The 17,737-nt window shown below is 43.2% G+C and overlaps 1 protein-coding gene across 1 annotated transcript in view; it reads right to left on the reverse strand.

The window, feature by feature from the left end:
• The window catches only part of LOC120030233 (receptor-type tyrosine-protein phosphatase delta-like), a 176,217-nt gene that overhangs the window by 61,009 nt on the left and 97,471 nt on the right, over positions 1-17,737 (reverse strand). Inside the window, exons 14-20 of the mRNA XM_038975579.1 lie at positions 16,582-17,169; positions 16,037-16,134; positions 15,576-15,832; positions 14,376-14,469; positions 9,101-9,310; positions 7,515-7,675; positions 2,293-2,405 (exon numbers count right to left, since the gene is read on the reverse strand). Coding sequence (XP_038831507.1) covers positions 2,293-2,405; positions 7,515-7,675; positions 9,101-9,310; positions 14,376-14,469; positions 15,576-15,832; positions 16,037-16,134; positions 16,582-17,169 — 1,521 coding nt within the window. The remainder of the gene's footprint in view (positions 1-2,292; positions 2,406-7,514; positions 7,676-9,100; positions 9,311-14,375; positions 14,470-15,575; positions 15,833-16,036; positions 16,135-16,581; positions 17,170-17,737) is intronic.

Raw genomic sequence — 17,737 nt, forward strand, 5'->3', positions numbered from 1 at the left:
ATCCTATCATAATGAGATCCATTCTGACCATCAGATATCCTACAAAGTCTGCAGGCAGGAAGTTTCACCTTGCATAAAAAACATTTGGTGGACTTTACTTTGACAAGGTAGAACTGACATTATAAATAGTGTTAGCACACAGGCTACCAATGTATTCTGTATAAGTTGTTTGTGGCGAAGGTATGTGAGAGAACAGAGAAGAGAGCAGAGAAGGGGGGTTGTGTGGGGTTGACCGAAGTCACTATGTATGTCCAGGCTTAAACATAGCTTCCGAAACGTTGACTAAGGACACCTTTCGGCCACCGGGTGGGGGGGTTTGTGACGACGGCGCCACACAAAGTGCTGTCACCCAGTCCCAGATAGCAGAGGTTTCATAATAGCCGGAACACAGTGACATTTTTCCCACTCTCCCGCCTGAGACAAGTGTCTGCAAGGGCAAGTCAATGGTCTTTTCATCTACACTGATAACACAAGTGGGCATTAGCTAATGGAAAAAGCGAAAAAGCGGGGCCTCTTTTCTCCCGCACTCACTCGCTCTATTTCTCCAAGAGGGTGTTTCTATCGGCCCCTACCACTCAAGACCCATTTTCAGCCGCCGGTTGACAATGGAAGTACCACTCGCCGCGTGGCGCCATGCACACATCAAGCATCCTCAAGATGGAAATACGCATTGAGGAGCAGCGAGGTGAGAGGGAGGAAAAGGGGGAGGGAGCGAGGGAGGGAGGGAAGAGAAACAATCTAATGTAGCACCAATCAGCATTGGAGAAGAAGCTCTAAAAGAGGGAGACAAAGATGTTTGGATCGCTCGAGCAAGTCGAGAGCCACTTTGAGAGGCTCTTTGGAAAATGAGAATGGTGTGCGTGGCTAATCAAGATGGCTGTAGAGGATTCCGGAAATAGGGAAAGTATGGTGGTTTAGATCACTCTGAGGTCCCCTTCTCAAAATGAAAACTGAGAGGGGAAAAAACGCCCCCTTTGCCAAGTTTGACATTTCCAGTAATGGATATAACGTCATTGAGAGTAGGGGTTTCATAAATATGCATAATCTTTCAAAAAAAAATCTGCCTGCGGCTGGGATATTTTATTCCCTTTTCATACGAGCTGACCTGAAAAATGTGGCTTTGATATTACATTATTGGCAGTCCCCGAACACCTGTCCCACTACTCTCGCTGCCAGAAGAACTCCAGTACCAAGTTGAGCGTGTCTCTTCACTCAAAAAAATTGAAAATGCATTGGCTATCCAAGGGACAAATGGACTGTGACAGCCATCTTTTCCCCCTCGGCAACAAAAAGGGGTCACATAACCAGACAGCTCAGGCATAAACGCTGTTCACCTCTGTTCACCTCGAAGGTCAAAAGGGAGGGGACATTTGTGTTCACAACTTGTCACTGGCCCACTCTCCACCGTCCACTGCCTCATGTACAGGATGTAACATGGCACTGTGACACTGTCATAGTTTCAGCTACCTGTGACTTCCAACATGCTACACTGTCACTTTGAGTCTAGTGTTAGCTTGGCAAAGGCTGCAACGACCTACAGATGTAGGATCTTAATTTGATCACTCTTTTGTTGCTGAGAATTTTCCTTCACAGCAGTAAACGTGTAATGTATTCAATGTTAAAAAGGATTTCCACTTTAAAATGTCAGTATTGATTTGCCATAATGAAAAATGTATCAACCCCACATAATAATTCACATTTGCTGTTGCTACAGGATTATTTTCATGCTATAGCAAACTGTCTCAAATAAATATCCTACATCTGTAGGTGACCCGTGAAGACAAGGATGATGGTAACTGCCATGAAAGTATTAGCCTTGCACTGCTGTCTTCAGCACCTCTCTTTGCTCTCTCTCTCTATCTCCTGGGAGGAGTTAATCAGTTTTGACCCTGTGTATCTTTTCCCCACCACCTGTCCATTTTCCATCATGTCCGGCCACACTTTGAACAATGACCTCCCCTGAATGTTGTAGTCATGGGAACTCCGTGAGAAGTGTTGGTTTAGCATTTAGGTGTTGACTTTTAAAGAGGTCACGCATGAGCAAGCACATCGCAAAGAGGAGACATTCACACACTTTCCCAATGATAACAAACCAGATTTGATATATTACATTAATTCTGCTGCTTCACTTACTAAGTCAGGTGAAGATAAGTAACTACAGCCATCTAAATATAAAGCCATCTTAATTTGACTAAGATGTCCGTAATTTCTTAAATCATTGAGTGATTATGGATCTAGGACGCTTTGCAGTGGTTTGTGTGATTTATGATTGCTATCACAAAATTCCCTTACCAGGCGTTTGGAAGTTCATGCGTCGGAGCTCCACAGGGTCGGTGGGGTTATGAGATGGAATCTCCTTACTGTTGGGCAGACTTCCTTTTCTAGCTTCGGATTCTGCCCTTTTCCTGTGGGGATAAAACATTTAAAACATGAATACTTTAAAAAAAAATGTTTTGTGTTCTATCGGTTTTTTGGGTGCATTTTCATCCCTTTTGAAGATATTTCCCTAAATGAAATGACACTAATAAAATGTATACATTTTCCATATACAATGTCTTGATGATGAATTACATCTGATGGGTTCCAGCATAGTTTGCGTCCTCCTTTAATCCGCCAGATTGTGTTATGTTTTGTATACATGGGGATGAATGCTACTCTTAGTGGACATATATCTTAATGTTCATACAAGTTGATCAGATTCACATTTCAAGAAGCATGAAGTTAAAGCCCAGTAAAGAACATTCGTGCATCTTTAATTCATTCCGATAATGGGAATGCAGTCTAATAAATTCCATATCATGCTTATGAGAGGATAGAGGTGCCATAAATACACTCAATCTCTGAGATTAACCTACATGGCATTGAGAGATTTCATCAATTAAATATAATCCATCTACTTCGGGGATATAATACTTTTGACCACTTATTTATATAACTGTGCAGTCTCTGACAAAGAGCTTTGCCAAAGAGATCTGCCCAAAGACTCACTACGGTGACATTCGATCTGTCTAACGAGAGGTGTACAGAGTACAAGGGGGACTAGCACTATACTAGAAGTGACCTTTCAAAATAGTTTATCATCATTTGACCTCTGACCTCCAACCTCTCTTCATTAGGGTTAAGTAAAATCACTAACCTGTGACCTTTGCATTATATGGGAAGCAATGAGGCTTGTGTAAATAGCCTGGGGGGGGGGGGGGGGGGGGGGGTCAATGGTGTAATGGTCCAAAACAACAACAAAGGATGAAATGGGTCGTGTGAGGTCATCGTTGCATGCGTCTGAAAACACGTAGATGGGACCATACAGAATGAGTCATATGATTTGCTACATTTGGTGGAGAATGCAGGCATGAAAAGAAAAGGCTGAAAATGATAGCATGGGTACATCTGAACAGATATCTGAACACATACAATAGTCTATGTATGACATTGTAAGAGTACGGCAAAGTGTACCTACAATTTAATAGCCATCTAGCAATGCAAGGGCTCATTTGGTAAAAACACAGGGTTAATCAAATTGAAAGCTGAATAAAAAATGGAATGAAATGATTTGGGAGTAAGAAAGCTGGGCAAACGCTGTTAAAGTGTTACAGTACCGGTACAGTATAGTGCTTTCCCGGCCAGTGAGTACATTTGGCTGTGATGTAATGCTGTTGAAGAAATATATCTATTTGTGATATATTATTGGCATTCAATGTTCATGCCAACTAGCATTTTGAGAATTAAGGAGAAAGTGAGGGGGAGCAGTCTTGGCATTGTAATGCATGTTGGTTCTGTTCAAGGCATGCAAGTCAGTTGTTTCTTGCGTACAGGCGGTGAGACATTGAATTCAGTAGAAATCTAAGAAATAAGGATTTCTAGGGGTTGTGTTTATCAAGAAATTGACCCTTTGTATTGAGACAGACAGGACATTTAGACATGTTTGGTCAATGGAACATTGAAATGGTGATATGGGTTTTCGTCAAATTTGAAATAATATTACTATTTTTTATGTAATGTAGGGTGAGAGTAATGGAAGAATGGAAAGCACACATACATTTTTTGAAAATGAACTGTCCTGGCTGATCAAATATATGATGTCGATTCAAATACTATCAATTGGAACGTAGGTCAGAATTCAATCAATGCAAACAGCTGACTTTTAAAAGTGCTTTGGAATTGCACAGCAGTGGGGGAACTCACTTTCTGCAATGATTGAACTCTGCCCAACAAGCTAGAGGGTAGGAAATGTCTGCAAAGGGATCAAAAAAAGGGTTGAGGTGGGGATAGTTGTGGTATTGTCAGCCATATCACATCCTTTCACTCTTACCTGTCTGGTTTGCTGCTCCATTCGTAAGCAAGGAAAAGAAAGAATGACAGGATGTTAGCTGGCACGACAACTATGACGACTTAATAATCCTGACAACAGTATCACGCCCCATGGCCGAAGTTGAACTACGACGCTTATATTTTATACTGTAATGCGCTATTTCCTGTTTAAGAAGAATAAACATGTGTCTAACTACAAAAAGACAACTGAGCGACAACAATCGCATCTCAATGTTGGTTGGCATGCGATATTAGTGTCCCTTCACTACCGACACAACGCTCAATTATGCCACTTTGGGTACTTGTCGTTTAAAATCATATAATCTCATCCCAGGTGCAATCCAAAGATGTATTATTTATTTAGTAGTTTCAGGTGATTGTTTGTCACTCGAGCATGGAAGGGCTCTTGTGTATCTGTTTACTGTATATCCTAAAGAATAACTACATCAAGGCAACAACACAGGACAATTGTGATAATACTGAATACTGATTATACAAAATAATGTGCTTGCATAGAGTTTCTAAGAAAATACATTAAAAAAAGATCAGATAATAAAATTTGAGCTTAACGTTGTAACAAAAGCCACTTATGTTCGTTGTGATCTATAATGGGGTCTGGGACATGGGGAACCTGGACTTTCAGCTCAGATGAACATAAACCATTTTGTGACCTGTATCCAAGTGTGCATGTAGGTGTGCATCTTGCTGTGACTGATTTATACAGTTAATCAGCAATGCTGTGGGGCTATTATTTCATCCCTTCCCCCTGCCGCAACACACACAGCAACATGAACATGTTGTCCTTTGCTCCTCACACAGGGCACCAATTATATTACATACAAATGTATCTTAACAAGTGAAGCATTTCCTGGTTATGTTCCAGAAATCCCGACACGCTGGTGACATTGACTCAAAAAACAAGCTGGTGACATTGACTTAGTAAACACATTGACTTGGTAAACACGCTGGTGACATTGACTTGGTAAACACGGTGGTGACATTGACTTAGTAAACATGCTGGTGACATTGACTTAGTAAACACGGTGGTGACTTAGTAAACACGGTGGTGACATTGACTTAGTAAACACGGTGGTGACATTGACTTGGTAAACACGGTGGTGACATTGACTTAGTAAACACGGTGGTGACATTGACTTGGTTAACACGGTGGTGACATTGACTTAGTAAACACGGTGGTGACATTGACTTAGTAAACACGCTGGTGACATTGACTTAGTAAAGACAGTGGTGACATTGACTTAGTAAACACAGTGGTGACATTGACTTGGTAAACACGCTGGTGACATTGACTTAGTAAACACATTGACTTAGTAAACACGGTGGTGACATTGACTTAGTAAAGACAGTGGTGACATTGACTTAGTAAAGACAGTGGTGACATTAACTTAGTAAACACGCTGGTGACATTGACTTAGTAAACACAGTGGTGACATTGACTTAGTAAACACATTGACTTAGTAAACACGGTGGTGACATTGACTTAGTAAACACGCTGGTGACATTGACTTAGTAAACACAGTGGTGACATTGACTTAGTAAACACATTGACTTAGTAAACACGGTGGTGACATTGACTTAGTAAAGACAGTGGTGACATTAACTTAGTAAACACGGTGGTGACATTGACTTAGTAAACACGGTGGTGACATTGACTTAGTAAACACGCTGGTGACATTGACTTAGTAAACACAGTGGTGACATTAACTTAGTAAACACAGTGGTGACATTGACTTAGTAAACACGGTGGTGACATTGACTTAGTAAACACGCTGGTGACATTGACTTAGTAAACACGGTGGTGACCTTGACTTAGTAAACACGGTGGTGACATTGACTTTGTAAACACGGTGGTGACATTGACTTTGTAAACACGGTGGTGACATTGACTTAGTAAACTCGCTGGTGACATTGACTTAGTAAACACGCTGGTGACATTGACTTGGTAATTGTTGTGTAAATCTTTCCAGGCGCAAACAGAAACCAGAGGAGGACCCCTCTACGTTGATTCCATACCTGACAGTTAGTTATCAAATCAAATCAAATCAAATTTTATTGGTCACATATACATGGTTAGCAGATGTTATTGCGAGTGTAGTGAATTGCTTGTGCTTCTAGTTCCAAAATTGCAGCAATATATAACAAGTAATCTAACAATTCCACAACAACTACCCAAAACACACAAATCTAACTAAAGGTATGGAATAAGAATATATACATATAAATATATGGATGAGCTATGACCGAGCGGCATAGGCAAGATGCAATAGATGGTATAAAATACAGTATATACATATTGGATGAGTAATGCAAGATATGTAAACATGCTTAAAGTGGCATTATTAAAGTGTCTAGTGATCCATTTATTTAAGTGGCCAACGATTTGAAGTCTGTATGTAGGCAGCAGCCTCTCTAAGCTCTACTCGGGTGCCCCTGGCATTGAACGACCAAAACAGTCAACATGGAAGGACAATCAAATTGTCACCTACGCCTAGAGTAAGTAAATAGCCATAGGACTCAATGATGTTTGAATGCCTTCCGATTATAGTGACATATTTAACAAATACCTATGCATTCAGGGGTACTTATGTTCTCGATTGGCGTTGAGTGAAAAACATATCTATTGATAGACTGTCTATAAGCCCAGGCTTCACTTCTCTCAAGGCTGATTCTCCCAGTAATGCGTTAATACACTTTACAGTGCCATTCAATGTGGATGCTATGGAGACTGCTTCACTTGGCCCAAAGCAGCATTCAATCAAGGTGAAAAATATAAGAGGGAGAAGCTAGGATCGAGAGAAATGTGTCCCTGTTAAAGCACCAGGTCAACCGGGGGTCACAAAACAGGCCTGGAGCTTGGCTCTCTTGTGTATGTGTGTGGTTCTAAAGCAGCATGCACTGCCACACAGCAGATACTCTGAGCGCTCCCCCTCTACGCTTGACTGATGGACGGTGGCGGCGAACGGTCAGCTTACGCTGGAGGTTCAGACAAAGAGCTACTATGATTTCTTCTGTGTATGTGTGCGTGTGTGTGACTGTGTGTGTGATTGAGTGTGTCTGTCTGATAGGTAGACTGTTTCTGTGACAGTGTATTTGAATGTGCTTCGTTTGACTTTGATGATGCAAGTCTCTCTCTCTCTCTCTCGCTCTCTCTCTCACTCGTGTGCTTCACTTTCTTTAGTCCTTACCTCTTGTACAGGAGGATGGCGATGACGATGCAGATGATGAAGACCACAGCGAGCACTGGGCCCACCACCCAGATAAGTCCCTCCTCCTCGTCAATGATTGGCTGGGGGTCAAGGTCAGCTGACACGACAGGGTCGGAGTAGGGGCTGGTGGCATACATGGTCTGGGAAGGAGAGGAAGGGGAGTTGTATTAGTCATCGCTGTGTTATTTTATTGAGGTTCTCAGGCTACACTTTACATAAACTACTAGTGGAATAACTTATTTAATAACCACGCAATAGGCTAGTTCTACATGCAGGTAGTGTAGAGTAGAGAAGGGGAAATTGTTTTATCACCACAATGTAGTTAGGTATCCAGGCAACAATAGGAAATATTTTTGGCTGACTCTAATGCCACTATTTCTCTGCCTCCCATGACTTTGAAAACATATTCTGTGGTCCCAGTTCAGACTCTGTTCCTAGGTTCCTGAAGTGATATCTTATTCCTGACTGTGTAGCTTTGTAGAAAAACAACCTGCACTCTCTCACATATCTATCAACCCTCACGGCTGAGCTCCAATCAATAGACCTCAGCCCTTCTGTGAGGCCACCGCAAGTTCAAAAGTGTCCAAGTTTCAACTTTTCCTCTTCAAGTACATGTATATTCGGTCAGTCTGACTTTCAAAAAGACATCAGGACAACCTGTATGTGCCGAGTAGGCTAAGATTTGCCCATTCAAATGTATTGTGTCAATGCAAATGTACAAATTCAACTATCCACATGATATGGGCACGTTCGTAATATCCGTAACATCTCTCATTTGTGATTGAGTACATTTACGCCGTTCTGAGCGGAACGAGATAAAGACTGGGGGCTTTGGGGCAAAGAAAAAGCCAATCAGTGCTGGTGGGCAAATTAAAGATTTCCCCCCATTTTGTCCGCTCGCCCACCTGCCATTATCATCCTCCTAGATCTGCAGTCAAGACTGGAGGAGTCCAAGACAGACTCCCTTAAAACCTCCCAGGTCATCAAATCCATCATTCTGATGCATTTAGCCAGCTAATCATGCCCCTTTCTCCTTTGATCCACACTCTCCTTCTCGTCTCTCTCTCTCTCTCTCTCTCTCTCTCTCTCTCTCTCTCTCTCTCTCTCTCTCTCTCTCTCTCTCTCTCTCACACACACACACATGCACACGCACGCACACACACCCTAGCTGCAGTGGAGGAGATAATGGCGTCCACACGTAGGTGTGCAATTAAAGAGGAGTCCCGTTATCGAGTTATTCCTGGGGAATTTCCCCCATATTTTCCCCTATTTCCCCCTGTTCTTGCCCTTTTTCAGGGACCAGGGCTCAAACGGACTTGACGTAACACATCCAGCCAAGGGACGTGCCCCCTGCCAAGACGCAATTGATTTCGGTCTTTGACGTTTAATATGCAACTTTAACCATGAGGGAAAATGAAAAGGAAATCGACAGAGGGACGACTGTTGCGCCTGTCTGAACTAATTCCTTTATGGAGTGGGGTGTCTAAGAGAAGAGAAGGAAACAAAGGATGAGAGAGAGAGAGAGAGGTTTTCTAAGAAAAAAGCATAAAAAGGGATATACTTACATTTTCAGAGATCTCGAGGACAGCAAGCACAAAGAAGATGTACTCTTGGCCGTTGGCGAGCTGCTTGTTTTCAAAGTCCCCATAGATCTTGGTGTCTCCCAGAGTGAACTCGGTAGGAAGGTCTTTGAAGTAGGCAGCGATGTAGGCTTTGGGCTCAGCTTGCCTCCGGAAGCGAAGGCCTCGGCTTGTTCGGTTAATCTCTTTGAGCAGCTAAAAATGAAAAGAGTTGAGACGATGTAGCTAGACAGTCGATAAAAATGTTGTTTTGCAGTCATACACACATGGACACACACACACACAAATCTGTGTTACATCCCTTCTGATTACAAAAGCTCAAACTACTGATTGCAACGGAAGAGGAAATATTCCCATTTGGATTTCATTTGTTTTATGCTGCAAGGATTTCAAGATGTGTGGATTTTCATAAATGAGTTTCTATAATAACCGTGAATACTGTCAAACATTTCAAAATGATTTCAAGTTAAAAAAAATAAAAAATAAATGTTTGGGAAAGGGGACAATGTTTTGAAGTTCCAGTGGCATGAAATAGAATAGGAAGAGATGCCCTGCTCTGCTGTGTGTGTGTGTGTGTGTGTGTGTGCATGTGTGTGTGCGTGTGTGTGTGTGCATGTGTGTGTGTGTGTGTGTGTGTGTGTGTGTGTACGTATAATGCATAATCTTTAGAAGGAATGAGAGGCAAATATATGGTAAACTGACTGAATACTTGTCGATAGGTAGAGATGGACTTCTGTCTCTTAATATTGTTTTGATATATTGCAATCAGACTCCCCAGACACCAGCAACCTTTTAGAACCATCATGACCACATGATGGCTTGTAGTCATTGGAATGTACTTATTAAAACAGTATAATAGCAAATGCCCTGTGGCATGGTACACAATATAGGTGAGGCTACTCATTGAAAGTGCTGAGCGCACCAAATGTACTGTAAGTACCAAGCCCCTAAAGGTATCAATTAAACAACAATGCAATGGTGTTCTGTTTCTTGCTGAGCATGGGTAATTAAATACGCATACACACACACACACACACAAACACACACAAAGAACACCCTTGGCTCCATTTCCTACATCCAAGAAAGTGGTGAGTCCCTGAGCAAGTGCAGTGTGTCATAACAGAAAAATTCTGCCTCAGAGCATTAGCACCAAGCTAGCCCCCGTCAGATATTGCATTGTAACACTGCACTGATAGGGAGACCAGATATTATTTACCCACTAGCAACACCAGGCAACTTGATCAGAATGTGAATCAGATCATATTCGTACAATGGGAGTGTGATTGCTCACTCAGAAAAACAAAGCCAAATTTGTCTCGCTCTTATGGGAAAGTGTAATGTTATGCAGGTCTACGCTCAAGTGCTATTGCTATAGGCTACATAACTAGGTCTAAGTATACCTATGTGGTTTTGGGCGCAATAATGCCAACCAAAAATTATTCAGTGAAGTGATGCCGGTGGAAGAATGGCACGACAATGGGCCTCAGGATCTTGTCATGGTATTTCTGTGCATTCAAATTGGCCATCAATAAAATGCAGTTGTGTTTGTTGTCGGTAGTTTATGCCTGCCCATACCATAACCCCACCGTCACCTTGAAACACAACGCCATACATGTGATCTGCGGTTTTGAGTCCGGGATGGACGTACTGCCAAATTCTCAAAAATGACGTTGGAGGCGGCTTATGGTAGACAAATGAACATTCGATTCTCTGGTAACAGCTCTGGTGGACATTCCTGCAGTCAGCATGCCTATTGCATGATCCCTCAAAACTTGAGACATCTATGGCATTGTGTTGTGTGACGAAATGTCACATTTTAGAGCGGCCCTTAATTGTCCCCAAAACAAGGTGCACCTGTGTAATGATCCTGCCGTTTAATCAGCTTCTTGATATGCCACACCTGTCAGGTGGATGGATTATCTTGGCAAAGGAGAAATGCTCACTAACAATCTGTGCACAGAATTTGATAGAAATAAGCTTTTTGTGCGTATGGACAATTTCTGGGATCTTTTATTTCAGCTCATGAAACATGGGACCAACACTTTACATGTTGTGTTTATATTTTTGTTCAGTGTATGTGGTTTAAGCCTACATAAAAGTACACGTCGAATCAACGTGAGCCAACTTCATATCTCTCTCTCTGGAGTGCGTGTGTGCCTATCAAGTTTCTACAATGGCTTTGGCTAGGGGGGCGGTGTCACTACTCGATAATGTCTTCAATCATATCCCTTGTCAACACGGCTAAAACAAGCCGCCCTTGGTAAAATTTGTGAAAATGTGAGAGCCCAATACTGACAAACAAACTATTTCTGATGGGAGGGGGCTTTCTGGTAATTGGTCAAGGCGTGAGACAGATGAGACTCAGTGAAACAACATGGTTCTTCTCAAGAGATAAAGTGTATGCTCATATTGTGTTTTTGTTTGCTCTATTTACTGGGTTAGGAATAAATCATCCCCATAAGTACCTACCCACAATGACAAGTAAAGTATTAAATAGATATTAATCTATCCCTAAACCGATCTACTTACATCAAAAGTCTAGTGACGCAAAAAGGGCTAACACCTGTTCACACTTGGGTTGGGATAAATAATTGAACGAGAGGGAATGGAGACCATTTTATGGGCCCCTAACCAATTTATCAATTTGTTTTGGAGGGGGTGGCACTGATCTTAACTTTTTCTGAACATAATGTTTCCACCAGCATTTCCTGTGACCCAAAAGAGCTTCTTAGACATCAGAACAGCTATCACTAACCTCCATTTGGACGAGGACTTTTACTTCAATCAGTCGCAGACCAAAGACATAATGATTATCGCGGACCAGGCCCAAATCCCTGACACTCGAAGAAGGAGGAGACAGCGTTGTGTGGGATACCTGACGAGACTCACTGGATACCTCCCTGAAGAAAAAAACTGGAAGAGGTCCATTCGAGACTATACTATCAACGTGATCTGAAGAACTGTAATATCCTATGTTTCTATGAGTCGCGGCCGAACAAGGACATGGTAAATGTGTGTCTCTTTGTTAACAACTGGTGCACGATCTCTAATGTTAAGGAAGTCTCAAGGTTCTGCTCGCCTGAGTTAGAATACCTCATGATAAACTGTAGACCAGATGATTTACAGAGAGAGTTTATCTATATTTTTCATAGCTACCTATTTACAACCACAAACCAATGCTGGCACTAAGCCGGCACTTTAAAAGCTGCATAGGGCCATAAGCGAACAAGAAAATGCTCACTCAGAGGCGGAGCTCCTAGTGGCCAGTAACTTTAATGCAGGAAAATTGAAATCCGTTTTACCCTAATTTCTACCAGCGTGCAGCTAGAGTCGAAAGAAACTCTATATCACCTTTACTCCACACACAGAGATGCACACAAAGCTCTCCCTCACCCTCCATTCGGCAAATCTGACCATAACTCTATCCCCCTGATTCCTGCTTACAAGCAAAAAATTAAACAGGAAGTACTAGTGACACGCTCAATACGTAAGTCGTCCAATGAAACGGATGTTAAGCTACAGGACTGTTTCGCTAGCACAGACTGGAATATGTTCCGGGATTCATCCGATGGCATTGAGGAGTTTACCACATGGATTACCACACAGTAAACGGCAACATTAATACGGGCATCTGTGACGTTGTCCCCACAGTGACTGTACGTACATATCCCAACCAGAAGCCACGGATTACAGGCAACATATGCACTGAGCTAAAGGCTAGAGCTGCTTTCAAGTAGCGGGACTCTAATCCTGACACATATAAGAAATCCTGCTACGCCCTTTGATTAACCATCAAACATGCAAAGCGACAATATAGGACCAAAATCGAATCCTACTACACCAGCTCTGACGGTCGTTGGATGTGGTAGGGCTAGCAAACTATCACGGATTACAAAGGGGAACCCAACCACGAGGTGTCCAGTGACGCGAGCCTACCAGATGAGCTAAATACCTTCTATAGGCATTTCAAGGCTAGCAACACTGAACTATGCATGAGGGCACCAGCTGTTGTGTTCACGCTCTCCGTAGCCGATGTGAGTAAGACCTTTAAACAGGTTAACATTCACAGGCCGCAGGGCCAGATGGATTACCAGGACACATACTCAGAGCATGCGCTCACCAGCTGGCAAGTGTCTTCACTGATATGTTCAGACTCTCCCTGACCCAGTCCGTAATACCTACATGTTTCAAGCAGACCACCATAGTCCCTGTGCCCAAAAACGCCAAGCTAACCTGTCTAAATGACTATCACCCCGTAGAACTCACATATGTAGCCATGACATTCTTTGATAGGCTGGTCATGGCTCATATCAACACCATCATCCCAGACACCCTGGAATCCACTCCAATTCACATACCGTCCCAACACTGACCTTTCTCAGGTGGGAAAGGGCTGTGTGGAGTGCAATAGAGATTGCGTCATCTGTGGATCAGTATGACAAATAACATTTGATTTTATTTGATCAATTGCAGACACTGGATTTCTGAATCGTGCTTTTGGAAGTGCATTGTACTGTACAGCAGCATGTCCTGGATAGAGGGAGTTCAAACACACTTCCGGTAGCTCTATCTGGAGACCTACTGACTGCAATTGATTGAATGCCATCCTCAGTATCTTATGACTGTTAGGAATGTTTCACATGCATTAGGTAAGTGAGTTTGTGGTGTGCTGAAGGCCATTAACATAGCTGAGAGATTGTCTATATGCGAATGACGCATCACAAAGAACACACACATTTCACGGTTTGAAGGCTAAATCATTACGCCAGCTTATCCCCAAATGTACCTAAGGATACACAGAGCACAAAAGCTTCAGATATACCTAGACTGGCTAAATATAAAAGTTGTCAAGTACTTTGTGCATAACCAGTGTGCTACCTTTCCCTTGAATAAGAACACAGAGGCCTGATGCAGCTCTTCAGGTAATTACCGTTGAGAGGGAGAGGGGGTGGGAAGGGGGGGTTGAGTTGCAGTGCACTTGATGACTACTCCATGTTCTACCTATTTCCCATTTGAATAATTCGCTCTGCAGCTATTTTCGTCAATCAACGAGCCCCGTCCCCAGGTTTCCCCACCCCCATCCTCTCGTATCTGCAGAGTTAGAGTCGAGTTCTCCCCACCACCTTTGTTTTAGTAAGACTTGGGTTGAAGTCGATTCCATTGCAATTCAGTAAATATTGAGATTCCACAACATGAATTGAATGTTAATGTTTAATAAGGACTTTTTGACAGATTTTATGGACCATTTTGTGGTACCTACCTCTTCTAGATTCATCTCATCTGGACTGTCCCAGGGTTTGAGATACTTTCCTGTGCGTTGTTTCTTCAGAGGCACCACCACTATGTAGTATCCCCTGGAAATGGGAGGAAAAGAAAGAAAACAACAGAATGACAAGGTATTTCAAGCTCTTCAAGGTCAAAGGTCATTGTCAGTTCATTCCATAAGATGTTTACAATACACCATTGTATTGTAAACAAAACAAACCAAGATCAAAGCTTTGAGCTTCATACACAAAGCTTTGAGCTTCATACACTAGCGTCCCTGAGGAGCCTTATCCTGTAGGTGTAACAGGGTAGGAGGCATGGAGGACAAGAGACAAAGATGACAAATGATCGCGCCATTAGCTAGTTACGCTAGCCCGTTATCATCAGAGAAGTCGGCGCACTGTTAGCCCCGCGGGCTAATTAGTACCCCTCCGTGAGAGTGAGAAGAGGAGCTGGAATTAGAGGGATTTTCAACCCTCCATTGGGGCGACAAGGGAGATAAAGGCCTCGACCAGAGTTTTTTCAGGGCTTCTCCAGGCTGGGCACGGTGCTAGCTAGCATTAGCCAGGAAGGCAGTGTGGCAGGCTGATGGGAAGCTAATTAGCTTAAGCACTGGCATAGGGGAGAGTGGGCTCGAGTCCATCCAGCAAGATCAAAATCCTAGATTGGTTTGAAGTGCCCGTCTACAATCAGATCTGTGCATTGGCCTTTTGACAACCCAGAGCTTAGTTGGAAAGGCTAGAAGAGACATTACAAGGCTTAATACTGGGGAGTGGGTTAAATTGGATGGGAGAATTCATTGTGTCATCTTCTCTCTGATGAACAGAGAACAATAAGAACAGGCTTGATACAATGCAATTAATGTAATATACAGGGTACACTAAAGAAAGTGATGACCTCTTCAGTGCTGATGTTCTGACCTTTCAAACAGTATTAAAAAATAAAGTGCTACAAAATCTGGCAGTGTCAAATCTTGCCCCTTTCACTTATTGAGAGGAAAAATAAGCTTTAATGGTATTCTGCTGATATAAAAATCAAATCAAATCAAATCAAATTTGAACCCAAAGACGAGCTCAAGGTAAATAAATGGATTAGGGCAGCCACCGAGGCAAATGAATTAAGTAAATTCAAATTAGGCTAAATAGCCAGCTCTATAAATACAAAACAAGCGTTCGTTTTAATCCCCGCCACTCACCTGACTTTCTCTGAAGTCTGGACTGAGGGCAGCTCCACAGAGACCATGCCATCCAAGTTGGTTTTGCCGATCAGGTAGGGCTTGGTGCGCAGGATGTCCGGGGCGGTCATGGTGGAGACGCGGTGCTGGAGACCGCCGGCGCTGTTGCCCCGGTTGGTCAGCAGGAAGGAGTACTGCGTCCCGGCCTGCAGACCCGTGATAAGCTTCTGAGTGAGCTTGCCGTCCACCTCCACGCTCTGGCCATTGTCATAGAGGATCTGGATTTGCAATGGTAGGAAAGCGTGTGTGAATGTTGAGGAGATGCACTAATCCAACATATGAGGTCTGTTTAGTCAGGGAAATGTCCGGACTTGTTCAGATATTTATGTGACTACTATATTTTTTGGCTCATGTCACTTGATATTTTCTGGATCCTCGAACATTGTTTATTAAAATATGGAAGATAATCAAAAAGCTCTTACTGTGAAGGGCTGAGCTGCGTTATAGTTGTCTGGGATCTCCCAGGTGAGGAGCACAGATGTCTTCATGGCAGCTTTCACATGAAAGTTTTTTGCAAACACTGCTAAAAGAAAGTGGGAGCAGATGATTTAGACACGAAACAAACATAACCCTCCTTAAATGATTCCAGAGCAATAAACCTCTTACCTGAACATGTTTCTCTTTACAAGCAGTCTGAAACCAGCACTAGTGTGGTCTTAGCAGGGTTACAGTGCTCCCATCTTACCTTTGCTTTCTTTTATCTTACCTTTTTATTAACAGGAGCCCTTTATAATCTACAGACTCACCTTTGGCTTAGCTGACAACACATGGGACACATATACTTACTCCACCTGGGGTGGGAGGGCTATGTATACATACAGCAGATTTTTTGACCAATCATGAGATCAGTAATCCCATTCTGTTTGTTCTTCTGTCACTAAAGCTTGACGAGGTGGTTGCTGTTGATGGTGGTTGTGGAGTGAAGTTGGATTGGGGGGCGGGAGGGGGAATTGGGGTGGGGTCCTACCTTGATCCAAGGGCTGTGTCCTGAACTGGACACTGGGACTATAGGGGCCGGAGCCCTTGCTGGTGAAGGCACACATTTTGATATCGTAAGTGGTGTCAGCCTTGAGGCCGTCCAGGGTGACGGTGGACTCTGGGGCAGTGATGAAGAGTTCTGAGGGACTCCGAGGGCTGTTGATGTCCTTGTACTGCAGGGCGTATTTCACGATAATGCCGTTGCGCTCCGCCAGTAACAGGGGATTCCAATTCACCTGAATGGTGGTGGTAGTGCCGCCCTCGGCCGCAATGCTTTGTGGGAAGCCGCTAGGCACATCTTCAGGAGTGTTGATCTCTTTGACTGTCTCCTCGCCAAAGCCCACCTTGTTGCGAGCGGACAAGCGGAAGGTGTATGATGCCCCCTTGTGGATCTCTTTGGTGGTGTAGTGGTTTTCACGCTCAGGGAACTCGATGATGGTCAGGGGGTCGACATCTTTGCGGCCAAAGCGAAGGCGGTAGCCCTGCAGTGGGCCATGGGTTAACGTCGGAGGGTGCCACTGGAGGAGGGCAGTGCCCATGTTGGTAGGGCTGACCATGAGTCGTGGTTTTTCAGGTACTAAGAGACAAAATAACAAATTCAATACAAATACCGTGCAAAGAACCCATTCAAACTTCATTAGCATTTTAAAAGCAATATCCAACGACAGACATTATGACAATTTTGAGAGGATGATGACAACCCAAAAACAACCCAAGCCATAATCCCTGACATAGCATAATCTAAACTCCTTTCCAACTCATAACAGTGTTAAGGGTTACCATTGGCTGATGTTGTTATGTGTAAAGTGTTAAGCCACCAAGAGAGCAGTATATAGCTAACACCCTGTTTGCATAAATGCTAATGCTGTTTCCTTTGATACCTACTAATATGGCCTCCCTTTTAAGCATTTACTGAGTAAAGGCTCCCATCCTCTCCCCAACACACACACACACACTAGCCGTCTGTATCTGTACGCCAGGCAGGTGCGGCATGAAAGGCTTTTCAGACGGATTAGACGACAGCGCAATTATGTCTCACACACACAGCAAAGTATTTCTGAATTGCCATTTGGATTCTGTCATGCTGCTCTCTCAAAAGAAACCAATGAGAGCTGAACAGACCATCGGGCTGCCTTCAATTTGGA

The sequence above is a fragment of the Salvelinus namaycush genome, chromosome 36 (assembly GCF_016432855.1).
Source record: "Salvelinus namaycush isolate Seneca chromosome 36, SaNama_1.0, whole genome shotgun sequence".
Taxonomy (NCBI): Eukaryota; Metazoa; Chordata; class Actinopteri; order Salmoniformes; family Salmonidae; genus Salvelinus; species Salvelinus namaycush.